The following is an 18018-nucleotide window of genomic DNA, read 5'->3' as shown; positions in this document are numbered from 1 at the left end:
ATTTTTCGATTATCTTACCTTAATACTTTTATGTACAAAATAATGAGAGGAATCAATTGGTGTAAAGAAAACACATAGTTGTTTTTAAGAAAAAATATGGAATTGTTAATTGCAAATTACATATTTTTTCTTCGAAACAACTATGTGTTTTCTTTACACCAATTGATTCCTCTCATTATTTTGTACATAAAACTATTAAGGTAAGGTAATCGAAAAATGAATATTTTACAAGATATTTTACGGTTTATGTAAAATTAAGAAATTATTTCAAGCCTCATAACTCAAAAAGTACTTAACGAAAATGTACTTAATTATAGTGTTTTGGAAAGCTCTCGAGATGAGCTACAAGAATGTACAAAAATATATAGGATGTTCCATTTAAAAAAATTGAAGTGACCTTCACGTGACCTTCAAATGACTCTTCAAGGTCAAACCAATGATACCATCTTATGGCCCCCTCGAAACCATACAACTTTTGTCTAAAACATTTTTCTCTATCTTGCTTATTTTTCGAGTTATTTGGCTGCCTAAGTTAAAATGGGTCACCCTGTATATTATCAAAAATGTTTTTATTATATTTCTATTATAATTAATTATTAAATATTTATCAGAGGGTAAAAAATATTTTACGCATTTGATATAAGTTATGCGTTTGTCTGTAGTCAAGGAATAGATTCTAGTCTTTTATTGTAATAAGTTATTCACACATATTTGCATAATATATATAGAAAATAGAGGAATTGCACAATAAAACTGCATTCCTCAAGCAAATGCATAGTTTATTTGAAGTGAAATAAAAAAAATAATGTTAATCACGTATTTAGGACACAGATATTATTTAAATTAAATTTCGATAAAATTTTTTATCTTTGAGATGTGCAAAGAAGGGGATTTATAGTATTCGAATAAAAATTGAATGAGTTTGATTTTATTAAAATAGACAACAGACGAAAATGTGTATAATAACATATATTATTTATTATTACAAGATTTATAAAAAAGAGGTAACATTAAATATTCCCAGCATTATTTGGGCAGTAAACTTGTTAGATTAGTGAGCGCATTTTCTTAGTTTTTGTATTTTTATGTATAAACGACCGCTGTTTGTATCTTGATTAATACAATAAAGGCACTTCAGGTCTAGCACTTATTGACATAAATAAAGATTACAATATACGACGATCTCTTTCTCATTTTATTATTTACAATCGAATTACACATTACTTCTCAATTCTGGTTCGCGATTAAAATTACCTTGCGTTAACGTTTTATGCTTCCTGTAGAATAAATATCAGTAGCATGTAAGAATTCAATTAAATATTTCTGCAATTTAATTGTAGAATATTTCGTTCAATAGAATATTATAATACATTTCCCACGATAAAAATATTATTTATATTAATATATAAATAACATATTTTAATATGTGTTTACTATGGCGTATAATCATTATAATTGACATCATTATAATTCCCTGTTAGGAATTTGATATTAAATTAGAAGCTGTGAAATTTCAGTAAATAACGAAGCACAAAATATACGAATCGTTATTTGTTCATTGTGTGCTAAATATGAAGTCCACAAAGAAAAAGAATAAAAGCGAAAACTCTACAAAATGCATATTTATCTACAAGCAATAACACGTGTAACAAATCACAAAATATTTTTATGATTTATATTATTTTTCTGCTCAAAATCATCGAACTCATGTTGTCGCCAATGTTCTAATGGTCGATTTGTTCAGATTTCTTCTAGAGGATGATGATATAAACGCATAAATCGAACAATTTTTTTATATATCGTTATACCAACTTTTAATTTCTTTATATATTTATAGATTCTTTGTACGATGTAAATATACGATATGTTTCAGATGATTTGGCAAAAACGGATTATTACGAATTTATTTAAAAGAAAGACAGCCTGTCAAGCGGGACGGAGACGAGGGCTGAAGACTGAATTATTTTTATAAATATGATACGCATGCAGTCTTTCTTTTCTTCGAATAGATTTTTTTTATAACTTGCGGCCGATTTGTCATTTATTAACAAAAGATAACTTAAATAATCTCTAATGTTATATATTATTCTTATATACAAGAATTTTCCAGATTTATCGCTGTTGTTTGTACTGACCATTGTGTAAAAAGCAATGCTTTTTTCGGTTTTTTGTATAAAGTACCAAATAGAAATTTAAATTTCTACATCCTATAGAAATTACAAACGATACCAATATAAGCTTGGTTTTGGCAATTATAAAATTTACAACTCTTTGATGATTTTTTTTTCCAAAAGAGATTCGACTTTTTTTTACTAGTTATTAATATAAGGACAAAAAACTTCTTTTTTGAAATATTTTACAAGTTTGTATACAAGGTTGTAGTACAAAATAAAATATTTTCAATGTGCATCAGCAAGAAAATGATGCTTGAATGCTTTAAATCGTGACAAAAGATGCACATATAATTGCACATATAATGCATTAAATAGGAATAATAATGATTTCACAAAATTTCACACTACTAATTTTACAAATGCAATACAAACAAACAAATATGCATAACATAAAACATTATTAATCTTTTCTCATTGTTCGATTTGGAAGCTCAGTAATACTGACTTTTCATCTCAGCTCTGAGAAACTTCTTGCTATATAATAGAATTAAAAATATTCCCATTACTCTAATAGCCACGTGATATTAAATTATATATTCGAATAAAGATCCTTCTCTTTAATGATTTTTGCGTGTTTTGTTTTGTTTACCGTTCGAAATTTCATGTGTATCCCTTTCTCAGATCGGTTTGAGCAGTTTTCGCGTTTGGTCGAATAAATCTGAGAGCTGGTATACGCGACGCGGGTCTAGGAATTCCACTTATCACAGCAGCCGGCTTGCTCCCGGCATTCCAATTGGTCGGCTGTCTTAACCGAGTCTTATTCTCAATTTTAGGCACTACTTGATTTGGATCCTACAAATTAATATATGTATATAATCGTTCTACAAATTCATTAATAATTTATTTTAATTTATAAATAAGTTTTTTGACAGTAAAAAAATGAATTTTTTTTTATTGTTCATTAAGCTAGTAATTAATTATATGTGAAAAGATTATAAGTGTAACATTTATTATTTAAGATTATGCATAAGAGAATTATAAGAATGTGTAGAGTATTAAATAATAAAATATTATTAATTAAAAATAAATTAAAACTTTTTTCTAATCTGAAATTGATAAGGATACATGAACAATAAAATTTTAGAGCAAATATGTATAAATCACGTATTGGAAAAGTAACATATAAATTTGAGCTGTTAATCCGTATTATGATGTTGATTTTGTAATACTAGAAGTTACTATAAGTTTGTGCAAAACATACCCCTGTCTTTTCAACTATCGCAACTTCATCCTTGGTTTTCGTTATATTGCCTTCAGGATTTCCTTTAAATGCATGTTAAAAATATTTACTTATTATTTTAAATTAAATTATTTACTAATTATTATTAGTTTAATTTTATATTTTAAAAAAAGATCAATCTAATTACCGTCGTTGTTTAATGCATGACTAGACCCAGTAGGACTGAATGGAGAACTACATTTCATCCTTAAATCGATATTTTGTGAATGTTTATCAATTTCATCATATTCTACGCCATTTTTCAAAATCGGGGAAGGCAAATCCGTCTTTGCTTCGACCCAAGTGTTCTCTAGGACTCGTATATGTGGTTTAGGTGCTGAATCCTGTTGTAAACCTAGATACAAATTTAAAATTAGCGATTTTTGATCAATAATCTTACTAAAGCAATGTTTTTAATTGTAAATTTTACATTTATCTTATGCTAAATTGATTCTAAATCCTAAACTGCTAAATTGATTCTAAATCCTAAACTTTTATTTAAAATTTTATAATTTAAATTTTTACATTCTACTATATGTTTAATTAATTCTAAATTTCTATATTCCGATATTTTAATTTTGTCTTATTTTAAAATAAGACAAAATTAAAATATTGGAATATAGAAATTTATTTCACATAAATTTAAATATATAGCAAAAGTTCAGCACTTACTCTCTTCCTGCATTCGTACTAGTTGATGCAACTGCTCAATATTCATTGTGCGTCTATTGCATGAATTGTGACTGCTGCTATCGGAACACGTACTGAGTCTATCGTCCATGTCAGGAACACTGTGGGTACTCTGAGTGCTTTCTATGCTCTCCGTCGAGCCGGCAGTTATCACACTTTTTATCGGAAACTGAATATTCGTATTTGCATTAACTTGCTCGAGCAACCGTTGCTCGGAACCGCTCTTCAACTTGCCGTACGAATACAACTTGTTGTTCGATAACTGTGATCTCTCCGTGATGTCTCTTTGCACAATATTGGGTTGCGAGCCTTTGATGTATCCCACGCTGGATATACTCGCATAACCAGTAGATGCGCCGCTGGCAGCTTTCAGCGAACTCGACACAAGATTGGGATTGGATTTTTGTAAGAACTTTGGTAATTTTGACAACATTCTCGGTACGGTTTGTTTTTGTTGCGCTTTTGGCGGCAAAGGTTTGCAGAACGTACCATCCATATCTGGATTCCGTATTTCAGCATTTTCTTTAGCAATAGCATCAGTCTTTTCGACAGGATTATTGTTGCTCTTCTTTGTAAAAGTATAAAATTTACGTTGGTCTGTTGATAATTCTTTTTGAGCGATTTCTTTCTGACTTCTATACTGGTTTGTCAACACCGACTTTTTATATGTCTGATATCTGTTTAATGGAAGAATGTCAGTCTCGTCCTCATTATAAACTTTACGAATATTCTCCTTTGCATCTCTTGAATCGAGATGATCACTAGGGATATGGTTATATGTAGAATCCCATTTGCGTTCGCCACTTCGTTGAATCTCTGCCAGCAACTCTCGTCTTAACGATGTGGGAGCTTTTAACGTGGAGTACATAGCTTGTCGCGGTTGATCGAGGTGCTTCACAGCGAATTTCGATATTGGATTCAACATATTTTGATTCATCGGAGTGGATTGATTATGAATAGGCACCTTGAATGATATATCTAAGATGTTTGCTGCGGATTCGGTCGATGGAATATCACACGTTACATTCAAATCCGCTTGTTGTACGGTAGGCTTGTATATATCACTCTTAACCGAAACAGGCGAATTTTTCTTTTCAGCGTTTTTCACCGAAGATAAATACGTAGTATCTAATGGCTCAACATTATTCACTTCGTTCGATAATTGTACGAAAGTAGCATCAGCTCGATTAGGCTCGGTTACAAAAGTGGAAGACAAAGTGGCTATTTCTTCTTTGTTGAGATTCGATTGTAGTGCTAACGTTTCGATAAAAGCTTCAGTGTCATACGTTTCGTTTAATCCTTTATCCGGTTCAACAGACTGTTTGGGGATTTTATTTAAAGTATTTGTGCAATACACATTATTCAGTGTAATCGTACTGTCGGCACTTTGCATTACAAATGTTTCATTCATACTATTAAAGTCTGACTCTTCTTTTACATCATTTTGAGTTGCATTTTTATTTGTTACTGATATTGTGTCATTTTCCACAAATGTAGAATCGTTTATAGGCGAAATAATAGATGTATACAACATAGAAGGCTGTGACACGTTCATCAATGGATCATTAAATTCGGGTTCGCCTAAATTTATGAACGAATCAATTCCTTTAGATTGCGACATGTTCAAAAATGCTTCCATGCTTTCTTGGCCTGATATTACTGAAAAGTTGTCGTTGGATAAAATATTTACAGTTGTTTTGGCAGATGACTTTAGCATTGGTGGCACAGATTCTTTGTCTACCATTGTTGCAGGTAAATATTTTTCCATCTGTAATATGATCAAATTATAGAATATTAGTACATATTACGCATCAAAATACATTAAAGTATTACAAATTTTGATTACTAAACTAAAAACTTAGTTATTGTAAAATAATTTAAAAATTATTGTAAAAATTATTATTAAAATAATTGTATTGAGAAAATACTATTTTATATCTAATTTATTCTATGAATAAATTTGTTTTATAAAATAGAAGAATATTATTTTAATTAATTTCCATAAATATCTATTCTTGAGAATATATCGATTAAAAATAATAACTTACATTTTCTGTGTGCGTAACATCTGCATTTTGTATCTTTGATGTATTTGTCGTGGGAGAAGGTGATAATCCTTCAAAAATTGACTCAAAACTCATTCGAACCAATCGTTTTTTAGGTCTTGTAAATGTTCTTGTGTCAATGTATTTTTTGTTATCTAGAAAAACATTAAATTTTAAGTTATAATATGAGTAATACATAAATCTCTAAGATTATAAATCAAATTGGAAACATTTTGCAAACAGCTTATTAAAATACTATGTTTTATACTTTGTACATCCAATTCTGGTTCTGTTTTCAACCAGGTGTATAGATCATGGATTGCAGATTCGGTTGAGCATTGCAGAGGCATATACAACCTGAAAAAAAGAACAGCTATTTGAAATCAACTCTGCTATATTATTATTTTGTACTATATTGGAGCAATAAAGATATTCGATACTCAAGCATTAAATTTTAAATAACAACTATAATGTTGTAAAATTATCATGTTATATGATTATAGATAAATAAAAAAGGTTTTATTCATGTATTCTTCCCAAATTAATGCAATGTGCTAAATTAATTAATAAACTAACAAGTAAACAAATATACAGTTCTTAGACACATAAGTGAAATTAAAATTATCTCAGAAAAGCAAGCAATGTACAGAATAAAGCAGATAAAGGAGAGCACAATAAAATCTTTTAATTAACATAATAATCCTTTTTTTTTATCAGCAAATAATATTGAGAGGATGTATATCATTTCGCATACATTTCTCATCTATTATACTCTTATCATAATTTTTCTAAACATATTTGCTTTTTCTCAACATAAAGGTAAAGAATGGAAATGGAAATGAAGATAAAAACGTCGTATTTTTTCCAATTTAGTCCGTGTCTTCAGCCTTAATACAGTTAAATTCCGGGAAGAATTGAGATAATTAAAGAGCCATTGACACTCACCAATCGTCGTTATCGTCGAGAGACAAGTCCGACAGATCGACGCGGTCGACCTCGTCGACGAGGTAGCCATCGTGGGTATGTTCCGTCTCGACAATCCTGTCCGGATCCGTCGTGTCCGCTGACATATTTCGCGGCCGAACGTATTACCGAGTCGAACGTATACGCATATTTCGCACTGTTCCGGGTATTCGCACTCTCCGAAACAAGCGCGCGTTGGCGTAGCCAGAGGAGGGATTTTTATGATCGCGACGAGCACAACGACGACGACGGCGACGACGACTCGCTGTGATCGCTGCGATTGAGAGGAAAAAAAAGATTTTTTTTTTTACATCTACCAGTCGGATCTCGTCGCGAACATAACCGCGGCGAACACAAGACTTCGTTGTATTTTCAATTTCGTTAACGTCACGGTTCACGAGATTAATTGTAGACGCTGCACCGGATGATAAATCTTGAATTCGGTCATCGGAACGGTTTCCATGAACCGCGATCTTTCCGCTCGGCGAGCCAATGATAATTCGCGACCTCTGTTTGTCATTCAACGATGTCATTACATAACAAAGAGCTTAGGAGGGTCGACAGGGAGGTGGATAAATTCTGTCAACTATAGGATCCTCATCCTTCATCCTTATTTTATTTATCAATTTTATTATATATATTTTTTAATTAAACATAATTTTTAAATACATGTTGCACCAAAGAAATAAAATGAAACAAGATACCAGAGCACATAATTATTATTTTACAGTTGAAAAAATATATCTTTCTCTGCAAAGTATGCTGACCAGAATTTAAATATATAAAGCAAGAGATGACAAAAAATGTACGAACCAATGAAAAATGGATATTTTGTATCGTGACGCTTGTTATAGGGTCTCTAGGTAACGCCAATCAACTCGCCGATCTTCCGTCGAAGCCGAAGTCCAATTGGCTGTAGCTTCAGCCGCGCGGCAAACCACAGTCACCCGTTTGCGCGAGACGTTGCCCCTCTTCGTATCGCGCGTTTCCTTACGATCAACGGTCAAGAGGCAGCGACCGGTCCGTGCGTGTGATCCGTTGTTCGCAGTCGCTCGTTCATTCCCCGCTTCGGTCAGACTTGGTCTCTTCTCCTGCGGATCAGTTCCGTGATACGAAGGTAACGCAATCGAGGAATCCGGCCCGATTTCTCGCGACGAGACGGGATCTTTCCACGTCGCGTTCACACGCACATTCGCCGCGACGTATTTCCTCTCTCGCGCGCGCACTTTGTCCTCCCCTCCCCCCCTAATTTCGTTCTTTTTCACGTCTTTTATCCTAAGACAGGCGTTCCTCTCGACCCCATCGACCCCCATGTGCGCACGTTTTTTCGCCTGCGGTTTTTTCCCGACGCGAGAAAATTTACCGCGACTGGCGTCTTGAATTTTACTCTATTATTTGCTATTTTTCACGCTCTTTCATCGCGCTTCGTCGACGCGCGTTCAATTTACACTGCGTACTCGTGTCTTCTCATTGTCCTCGCGATTGCTCCTAATAACCTTTCGGCGAATCTCGAGACGTCAATCTCGCGCGCAATCAGTTTTTATGTTTTATCGAGGAGATATCGAATAAAAAAAAGGAGATCGTAGATTTGAGCGAAATTTTTGCCACGTGAATCAGCGCGATTTGAATCTCAACGGAATTGTGAGAATCTTATTTCATCTCTCGACATATGTATCTCGTGAATTTGCCGTATTATTTTATTACGTGGCTGCATCGAAGTTGTGTAATTTCTTGCAATCTCGTTCTTTCTTTATATGGAGATTTTTGATATATCGTAACTTCGGAGCACATTTTACGAGCACTGCGTTGTCACATTGCACACTCTTGTCTTGTCTGTCTGAGAAATTTAATGTCTGTTAATTTCTCAAGTTTGTACCTGAATAATTTACTCTTTGTAATTAAATTTGTATTAAAATGTTTTTTCTTTTTTTTTGCAGACTATTTCATGCTAATTCCTAAAACAGATGTGTCATTAGATTTGTCTTTTATTAAGAATCTAAAGAACAGAAATTTTTATATTAAATTTTTTGTCTTGCACCCACACATATTTAATTATCACCTTTATGCCACTTGGAAATGAATTTTTCCCTCTCTCTGTATTCATTGTACATATATAATTGAACTACATATATACATTTTTTCCATTCTTTAATTACATTGCAATCAAATTCCCTTTCGATTGGTTGCTTGCCTTTTTATCTATGTGAACCCAGCAATGTACACTTTTGCATAAATTGTAGCACTGCTTTAGCGAGCAAAGTAAAACGATCATATACAAGTGTGAAATATATAGATACATAAAAATCCTCAGTCTATGTAAAATTCAACAAAGTTATAATTGCAAACAGAATTCAACAAGTTTATAACTTAAAAAGACCGGACTCTAAAAGATTCCTACGTTAGATCAATATAGATAGTTGACGCTAAAGATGTACAAAGGTAAAAGAGATTGATAGCGATACATTTGAATTATAGTAATATGACAACCGATCCGGAACGCGCCGTCAATACTAGTGCTACGGAATCTGTCGAAGATGAAGATGATAACGACCAACCAAAAATTTTACGTAACACTAAAGTGTTAGAAGCTCTTCGAGATTGTATTACTACACCACTGTTAGAGGTATTGCAATATTTCGCGTCTTGTAAACTCGACGAATCTATATATCCTTGGATCTATATAAATTGTAACTGATCTTGTTAAATGTTTACAATTATGATGATATTGCAAAAGTCTTTTTCTAAACTGCATGCTTCCTAATGCTTGTTTGCTTTTATATCCCACTTAACTGACAAGATAGAATGATACATTTTGATAGAATAATACATTTCATATACTTGTCATGCATTCATTTCATATATGTATTATTCAATTTGTTATCTTTATATAGATATATATCATTAATTTTAGTCAAATTATATAATTATATATCTGCATATTATATATTGTAAACATATCAAATTAATAATTTGTTATTAAAATTGTAAAGAAAAATATGTATTTAAAAAAAATTATAAGCTATTAATTATGCAAATTATTGCAAATTAAATACTTGTAATAATAATATTAAATAATTATTGTGTATTACACTTGATTGAAATCAAAATTTCATAAATACTATTGTATTTTTAGCCAATGCAGTCTCTTCCTGCTTCTGTCAAACGCAGGATCAAAGCACTGAAACAATTGCAGCTTGTTACTACTAATATCGAGGCCAAGTTTTATGAAGAGGTCCATGCTTTGGAATGTGAATACTATAAAATGTGTGCACCCTTATATCAGAAGCGGAGTGAGATAGTATCTGGTGCACATGAGCCAACGGATGAGCAATGTGTTTGGGAGAGTGATGATGATGAGGAAACTCTAAGTAATTATATGAAAGAAAAGGCGAAGGTTGAGGATAATACAGAGAACAAGGATGAGTACGTTTTTATGTAGGATAATGTATTATATACATATGTGTATTTATCTACTTAAGAGGAAAAGTCATATTAAATAATTTATTTAGAAATGTAAGGAGTTGTTGCACAAATTAATTTATATTATGACTTTTCATAGAACGGAAAACGAGGACGACACTAAAGGCATCCCAGATTTCTGGTTAACAATATTTAAGAATGTAGGTACATTAGCCGATATGGTTCAGGAACATGACGAGCCGATCCTAAAACATTTAAGTGATATTAAAGTCAAATTTCTGGAATCGAATCCAATGGTGAGTAATCATATAGGATAATATGATTTAAAAAAACTAAATTAAAGTTATATATTAATTTTTTTAGGGATTTGTCCTCGAGTTCCATTTTACACCAAATGAATATTTCTCAAATTCAGTGCTCACTAAAGAATACATCATGAAATGTACACCAGAAAAAAATGATCCATTTAGTTTTGAAGGACCTGAGATATATAAATGCAAAGTAAAATTTTTATTATTTAGTTTTAGTCTTAAATATTAATTATAATACTAAAAAAGGAATCTCTTTTACATAGGGCTGCGTTATTGATTGGAAAAAGGGCAAGAACGTAACGATAAAAACCATTAAGAAAAATCAGAAGCATAAATCTCGAGGATCTATGCGTACTGTGACCAAAACAGTTCAAAACGATTCCTTCTTTAATTTCTTTAGTCCGCCAATCGGTAATTAATATCTCATATCAAATCTTTCTGTATATTGAATTTATATTCATTTCGTTTATAATTTTGATGTAAATTTCTATTTTTCAGTGCCAGAAGACTCGGAAGCCGATATAGACGATGAAACTCAAGCTATACTGACCAGCGATTTTGAATTAGGTCATTACATTAGAGAACGCATAGTTCCTAGAGCCGTACTATACTACACAGGTAATTTCCATAAGCATATTTATTATAAATTTCCCGATGAAACGAATATCGTAAATACATGTGATATATTTATAAATACCACACTAAACAACTAGAAACGCGCGCGATATAATAGATTAAAAAATATTTAATTTTAAAAATATACTTGTATTTACAATATTCGTAACGTATTTGTAAATGTATCTCCAAGTATCCTTTTATAAGACGATTAATTTTAATATATAGGTGAAGGTTTAGAGGATGAAGACGAAGATTACGAAGACGAGGAGGATGGAGATGATGATGATGACGTCGATGAGGAGGATGAGGAAGAAGAGGGTTCATCTCCTACTAATGCGCCTTCAGGTGGGAAACAAGGCGATGATCCTAATGAGTGTAAACAACAGTAGAATTATATTAATTATGAAAAATAATGGAAAAAAAGAAAAATCAATCGTTCGTGCGTTACAGTATGCGACAACACACTAACGACACATCTGACCGATAACTGCCTAGATAATCCTGCACCTTGCGGTTCCAAATGTAATCCCTGTTCTCTTTGTATCAATCATCTAATCATATCATGTCTCCTATTCCAGATCAAGCCTAGAACTCTTCAACATACCAGTGATACAAAAACAGAAAGATAAAAAAAATTATGCGTACTACACCTTCCTTTTACTCGCCGTTGACGATGAGTAGAATATATGCGCCTTATCATATCTGTGCTAAGATCTAATGTCATGTATGTATACGGTAATTGCTCTCGCTCTCGAACACTAATTATTGTCAATTTTTAATTGCTTTATTTTATACGACTTGTTACGTTTATATGTGCCGACAGAGAGAGATTGTTTGAATTCTTTTCCGAAGAAACGCACGTTGCTCTATGGAAAAAATTTTTGGGTACTGTTGAAGCATTTTTAATACAAAAGTGGAGAAAAAAAATGTTATCGCTGCTTCAGTTGTGTTTCATTCCTTTTTTATTCCTCTTCGTAAAATATCCTTCCAAAGCGTCCGTAAGAGAACAAATTTTTAGTATTTACAATTATATATTAATCCTTTTTTTCTCTATATGAATTCATATTTTACGAGAACATTTGATCGATTCGGAATAATTTATATTTTTAACGTGGTATAAAACGCACTATGTCAGATATATATATATATATAGAAAAATATCATAAAAACATACGTACATTTTCAATTTTTTATCAAAGAAGACTGGCAGCGTCATAGAATCATTAGATATAAAAAAAAAGGACCGCTTTTCGAAACTATCCTTACGAAATATACTCTTTCAAATTTAATAACATGTTTACGTTTTTTTTAATTTATGACTTCTATAATGGATAGTTTTGATTTTTATATCTTGAATGTACCTAACATTTTGACATACACCTCGGAGAGAAGTCATTTATATTTCACGTAGGTATAATTATCAGTTTTTCTTATACTTATCTTCAATTATCTATGAGACTGAGATAAATGACGTAATTTACAATTAATGCAGAACTGAATACTCAATCGTGTATAACGATGTAATATGATTCCATAACATTTTTTTATATCTATATTTGAATTCATATATATGAACATATTATCATGCATATTAGATTTGAACACCTAGGTATTTTGAGTTTTATATTAAAATGTGGCACTTATGCTGTGCAAAATTGCACGTGAAATACATATAATCGCAAGTGTCATCGAGAAACAGATGTATTAATTATTATGTGCATTCATGTATATATATTATGAATGAATGGATGGATATAGAAGTTTCTCGTGCAGAGAGAACGTTACTATTACAGTGTGTCACGAAGGAATCGACAGTGTAATCTTGCACAGCACATAATCTAATGCTTTTTGTATATATATATATATAATGCAGTACAGGGATATATATATAAAAAGATATCTTACTTTTCTAACAAAGCAAACTACGCATTTGATACTAATTACGGGATACCTAAAATGCTGTAAATAAATAACTGTACAATGACTGAAAAATTGATCGAAACACATGTGCTATTAATTTCACGGAAATATTTTAAATAAAATTTGCCGTTTTTATCGTTGTGCATCTAACATAAAACGATAATAATAATAAATATAAAATATTTTTGTTTTTGATTCTTCTTATTAGGATAATTTAATTATTTTGCGCTGTGTATCTGCGAGAAGCAAGCGTTTGTGTTTTATAACTATCCTTTTAAAAAAATACTTATAAAAATACAAATTTCTAGATATGTTTTCATTCTCCCTTTAGAGCTTCGCATATTGGAGATATTATGACACAAAGCTCCCGAAACAATAATTAAAATTTTTATATGGTCACAATCTAGAATGCATGTGGGTGATGATGTAAGAATGTTATGCGACGAAGATAGAGCCAGGCATATTTTTTGCCTTCGCAAAACGTGTCGACTAGACCGAAACAAGCTAACAGAAATAAACTGTATACGTTTCATTTTAAAGGTCAGTCTTGCCTTGATCCTCTTCTTCGTAATCAATACATAAAAATCTCATCAGAGATTCAATTAGTAATTTATACACAGAAATGTCACTTTAATCCTGTGTTTGTCTTAAGACATCCTTTACTAAATGCCTTCCTCTTCATCTTCATCCTCGCATGATACTGCCTCGGTACTACGAGGTAACAACATAGATACATGACCATACCTAAGGAAAAATTTTGTTAAAAAAAATTTCAAATATTACAAAATTCGTAAATAAAATATACTTATTTTGTAATAAAGTTATGATAAAGCACAAGACCAAGAATAATAGTATTAATATGTATTATACATACATATATATACATATACATATATATATATATAAAATAGATATCAATACTATTATTAGAAATATTAAAAACAATATAATAGGAGGTAATAAATAACATATAATTGTATAATTATATATATAATTATACAATTATATGTCATTTATTACCTCCTATTATATTGTTTTTATAATATTTCTACTTACTTGCTACTTCTATACTTTTCTTGTATTGCTACTTGTGGAATATTGGGAGCATTGTAAAAAGTCTTGTTCAAATGTGTGATACATTCCTTAAGAGTTTTCAGATCATATCCTGTTGATAATTCTAATTCGTGTGGCCAGATCTCCTCCTGCAATGTATGTCGCGCGAGCGCCACTGCAGATGCAGCCAAATGACTGGGCAAATATTGTAGATATGGGTCTGCCTCGAGCATTGATAATTCACACAAATACTGCAAAATGCAAAATATATTCAAAGATAATAAAAGAGAATGAAACAGAAATAATCAATACAAAAAGTATTATAATAAAGGAATTGAAACACAAATTATATACTTATGCTTAGTGAAACCTACCATTGCCAAGAATTTAATTTTATCCGACAGATTGTTGCTGATACAGTATTCCATTAAGAATGTGAGATGCGTCGGTACAGTTAGATCAAATGATAAAACCCTCAGTATCAAATTCTCCATTTTTATTACCTGCGTTTTTGTATATGTATCATCTGTGATATATACAAATTCCCCTACCTCAGGAGGATAAATTTCTTCATATTTCCTATTAAAGAAATGTTAATAAATTTCTCTCAAACACTCTAAATCAAATAATGAAGATTTGATTGTAATATGTCTAATTCAAGGTTTATCTTATTGAATTCTCATGTGCAGATTAATTATTAAAATACACTTACGCCGCGATAAACATTGCGGCAGTCCCAACAAGTTGTAATTTTCCTCTTACAACGCTCATATATGATAAGAAGCGATCTATATACGAGATGGCCAAGTATAGCGTCTCGTCTTGCAGCCGATATTCTTCGGCTACTTCCACGAGCCAATCTATCAATATAGATCTCATAGAGTATGTAATATCAGGCTGTTTCTTCATATAACCAGGTTTTGGTCTATGTAATGTCTGGAAAATAGAAAAGAAAATTAGAAGAAAATCAAGTACTAAAGCAAATAAACAAAGAAAAATGTTTTCTTAACAAGTATAGAAACACTAATATTAATTTTTTTTTATAGTGTAATTCAAAGAAATATTACTAATTTATTTAAACAATATTTAGTTAATATTTAAATATTTTATTTTACTGCTGAATTTTTATATATGTACATGCATATATGTACTACATATATGTTTCAAAATAATATTATACATTAAATTAATTAATATTATATATCAAATTATAATATATTATATGTAGAGATAAACAGATACGTACTTCTGATACACGTAAATAATTATATATATCAGCCCTATATTCATCTACATCAAAGAAATTAGTTCTCATTTCTTTAATATATTCTCTTCTCATTTTATATTCTTTATTGGACGAACTGCTATATGTCAAAGATTTTTCCAATGTCTTGTCCAATGATTTCTCCAAAGACATGGGACTATCTTTTGAAAAGATATCATCTTGTTTATTTTGACAGATTTCTTCGATGGTACTACGAAATGCTGCAAAATTAACACTGTTTTTATTAATTATTCTCTGTTCATAATTGGATTTTGCCACTATTTCTTGCACGACTTTTGTCTCTTTCTTCTCTTTCGAATCCCTAAGTACAACAGATGTCTCTTCTTCCAATTTATCCTCGTAAATTTTGAAGACCGTTTCTTCTTTCTTATCATCAAAAATTTTGAAAGACTCTGATTGTGAGGGAATGAATGGTTTTGTTTTGACATATTTTTCATCCTTGTAATTCTCCTGTTAAAAAAGAAAAAGAAATCCAGTAATATACAAGTCTTTATATATTTCAAGACATTAATCAAGGACAAAGTAAGATTATGTGCCTGTATGATATTTAACAAGATATCTTTATAGGATATTTGGAATATAATGCAATGCTTGGATTTTTCAAGGCTTTTTAAGAGAAGAGATATAATATTTTAAGATAAGCACAAGTGCACAGATTAACATTTAATTATATTTTAAAAACAAAAGAAATCAACATATATACCAAACATCTGAACAGGATAAAAATCAATAGAGAATTATAAAAATTACACACTATAAAAAAAATGATAAAGAAGACACATCAAGAGGCAACATTAATGATGAAATAAGAAGAATAAAAGAGATGTAAACGAAAATTATTTGAATAGATTTATTTTATATATATTGGAAACAGATCAGTCAGGAATTTGTAGAAGATTATTATTTAGAATAAAACAGAAACGAATCAAAAGATATCAAAGAATAAATTCAGGAAAGAATGTTCATTGATGATATATATATAGAACTAGGAATGAATAAGAATAACAAATAATTACAAAAAGATTAAAGAATAGTGGTTCAATGATGAATTCCTACAGCATATCAAGGGCAAAATAGCAAAGTATAAAATTTTATTCGCACGCTGACTAAAATTTAAAGATTAAAGAAAACAAGAACAGAATAAAATAGTACATTGGCTGTAAGCAATTCATCATTGACTGCATCAAAAATAGTCTTAAAAAAGTTCTCAAGACTCTACTAACACAGATGAATTATAATAACTGAAAAACGATCAAATGATTCAATCTCTATAAAATTACAGTGGAAATTCAAAGCATTTTCTGAAATCAAACTAAATTCGACAAAAAACCACGACTTGCATTTTTCTTTTTTCAATCGCTAAACGCGCGCGAAAGGCACCCGGTGACTTGCTTCAGCAACGTGTGATAGCAATGTGTTTACCGATTAATCAAGAAGGTATCTCCTCCCGCAAGGGAGAAGTCGAGGAAAGCACGAAGCAGGAGCCAAATATACGTACGAGCTTCGTCCCGTGTCGCGGACAATTATTGTGCAGGACACCAAGAACAGCGCGTTTGTTCGACTGGAAGGCCTGCGTTTGCGTGCTCGCGGCGGTAACGAGGTTCTCCTTGCCGCGGCCGCGTACATCGGCGCCGACGCGGTTCTCCTGATCCTCCTGGTACACCCTGATCGTGGCCATTGTTCGCGACGACGAGCTCTTCCTTGTTGCCCGAGCGAGAGGACCGGTGCAAATCGATCTTATATCTTGGATATCAGAGAGATCTAAGCTGTCGGAGACGACCCACACGCGTACATAAACCGGGTGAAAAAAAAATGCTCCGCCGATAAACAACGCGCGCGCGCCCGTCCCGCTTTCTCTGCGTGCCGCAACGAAAGACGTTCCGGGTCCCGGTCGCTTACGGTTGTCTGTGCATCACAGAGTCGCGGGAAAACGGACGGGCGCTCGCCACAGCGTTCCGAGCGGTTCGGTTGCCGTTTGATTTAAAACAAACGTAAAACTCCAACAGCTGGCGGGACGTTATGGGGAGCGTTGCGCGAAACCGGCCAATGACGAGCGTGGGAAACGCGCCGGCCAATCGCGACGCCCGCCTTCGCGCGTTCGCAAATCCATCCTCTCGGGCTGCGTTCGGAAACATCAACCGAGTGTACCCTCATTTTATCCTTGTTTAACATTCGATGAACAACAAGGATAAAATGATGCCGGGGGCACTCGGGTGATGTTTTCGAACGCAGCCTCGAATGTACGCGTGGGCGACGCGTCGAGGCCTCCCCGATTGGTCCATTTAAAAAAAACACAAGTCTCGATTGTTAAAAATAGCTG

The 18018-nt window shown here is 32.2% G+C and overlaps 3 protein-coding genes across 6 annotated transcripts; 1 reads left to right on the top strand and 2 right to left on the bottom strand.

Annotated features, from left to right (window-relative positions):
* Nucleotides 1-953: 953 nt before the first annotated feature.
* On the bottom strand, nucleotides 954-7583 carry LOC145959342 (uncharacterized). Its single transcript, XM_083078114.1, has 7 exons — nucleotides 7074-7583; nucleotides 6397-6485; nucleotides 6132-6283; nucleotides 4066-5851; nucleotides 3542-3748; nucleotides 3376-3437; nucleotides 954-2966 (listed from the first exon to the last, which is right to left on the bottom strand). The coding sequence occupies exons 1-7, from the start codon at nucleotides 7196-7198 to the stop codon at nucleotides 2775-2777; spliced, it is 2613 nt and encodes an 870-aa protein (XP_082934240.1). The 5' UTR covers nucleotides 7199-7583; the 3' UTR covers nucleotides 954-2774.
* A 439-nt stretch (nucleotides 7584-8022) lies between these two features.
* On the top strand, nucleotides 8023-12383 carry Nap1 (Nucleosome assembly protein 1). Of its 4 annotated transcripts, none has more exons than XR_014435001.1 (9): nucleotides 8052-8208; nucleotides 9567-9714; nucleotides 10225-10514; nucleotides 10651-10807; nucleotides 10875-11012; nucleotides 11086-11233; nucleotides 11321-11440; nucleotides 11666-12164; nucleotides 12264-12383. XR_014435001.1 is itself a non-coding variant. In XM_083078143.1 (9 exons), the coding sequence occupies exons 2-9, from the start codon at nucleotides 9571-9573 to the stop codon at nucleotides 12027-12029; spliced, it is 1128 nt and encodes a 375-aa protein (XP_082934269.1). In that variant the 5' UTR covers nucleotides 8052-8208; nucleotides 9567-9570; the 3' UTR covers nucleotides 12030-12383. The 4 variants fall into 4 exon arrangements, 3 of the variants coding, with proteins under 3 accessions (XP_082934279.1, XP_082934269.1, XP_082934257.1); XM_083078143.1 differs by having other exon boundaries at nucleotides 11666-11785; nucleotides 12019-12383; XM_083078131.1 differs by having other exon boundaries at nucleotides 11666-12383.
* Cyca (cyclin A) lies at nucleotides 11962-17725 on the bottom strand. The gene is made up of 6 exons (XM_083078125.1): nucleotides 17197-17725; nucleotides 15660-16148; nucleotides 15126-15349; nucleotides 14788-14992; nucleotides 14417-14664; nucleotides 11962-14104 (listed from the first exon to the last, which is right to left on the bottom strand). Exons 1-6 carry the CDS (start codon nucleotides 17374-17376, stop codon nucleotides 14023-14025), a joined length of 1428 nt encoding a protein of 475 aa, XP_082934251.1. The 5' UTR covers nucleotides 17377-17725; the 3' UTR covers nucleotides 11962-14022.
* Nucleotides 17726-18018: the final 293 nt, after the last annotated feature.

The sequence above is a fragment of the Camponotus vicinus genome, unplaced genomic scaffold (genome assembly GCF_025532165.1).
Source record: "Camponotus vicinus isolate PSW18456_S1 unplaced genomic scaffold, iyCamVici1.0 SCAF_1, whole genome shotgun sequence".
Classification (NCBI taxonomy): Eukaryota; Metazoa; Arthropoda; class Insecta; order Hymenoptera; family Formicidae; genus Camponotus; species Camponotus vicinus.
The sequence above is the reverse complement of the archived record's forward strand: the minus strand, read 5'-3'. Positions and strand labels throughout refer to the sequence as shown.

Coding starts and splice junctions, on each gene's coding strand:
- LOC145959342 (XM_083078114.1), bottom strand. CDS start 7,198: ATGTCAGCGGACACGACGGATCCGGACAGGATTGTCGAGACGGAACAT. Junction 6,486..7,073: donor CTCGACGATAACGACGATTG/GTGAGTGTCAAT, acceptor TCTTTTTTTCAG/GTTGTATATGCCTCTGCAAT. Junction 6,284..6,396: donor ACCAGAATTGGATGTACAAA/GTATAAAACATA, acceptor ATGTTTTTCTAG/ATAACAAAAAATACATTGAC.
- Nap1 (XM_083078131.1), top strand. CDS start 9,571: ATGACAACCGATCCGGAACGCGCCGTCAATACTAGTGCTACGGAATCT. Junction 9,715..10,224: donor TTACTACACCACTGTTAGAG/GTATTGCAATAT, acceptor TTGTATTTTTAG/CCAATGCAGTCTCTTCCTGC. Junction 10,808..10,874: donor TTCTGGAATCGAATCCAATG/GTGAGTAATCAT, acceptor TAATTTTTTTAG/GGATTTGTCCTCGAGTTCCA.
- Cyca (XM_083078125.1), bottom strand. CDS start 17,376: ATGGCCACGATCAGGGTGTACCAGGAGGATCAGGAGAACCGCGTCGGC. Junction 15,350..15,659: donor ATTATTTACGTGTATCAGAA/GTACGTATCTGT, acceptor TCTATTTTCCAG/ACATTACATAGACCAAAACC. Junction 14,993..15,125: donor GCCGCAATGTTTATCGCGGC/GTAAGTGTATTT, acceptor TTTCTTTAATAG/GAAATATGAAGAAATTTATC.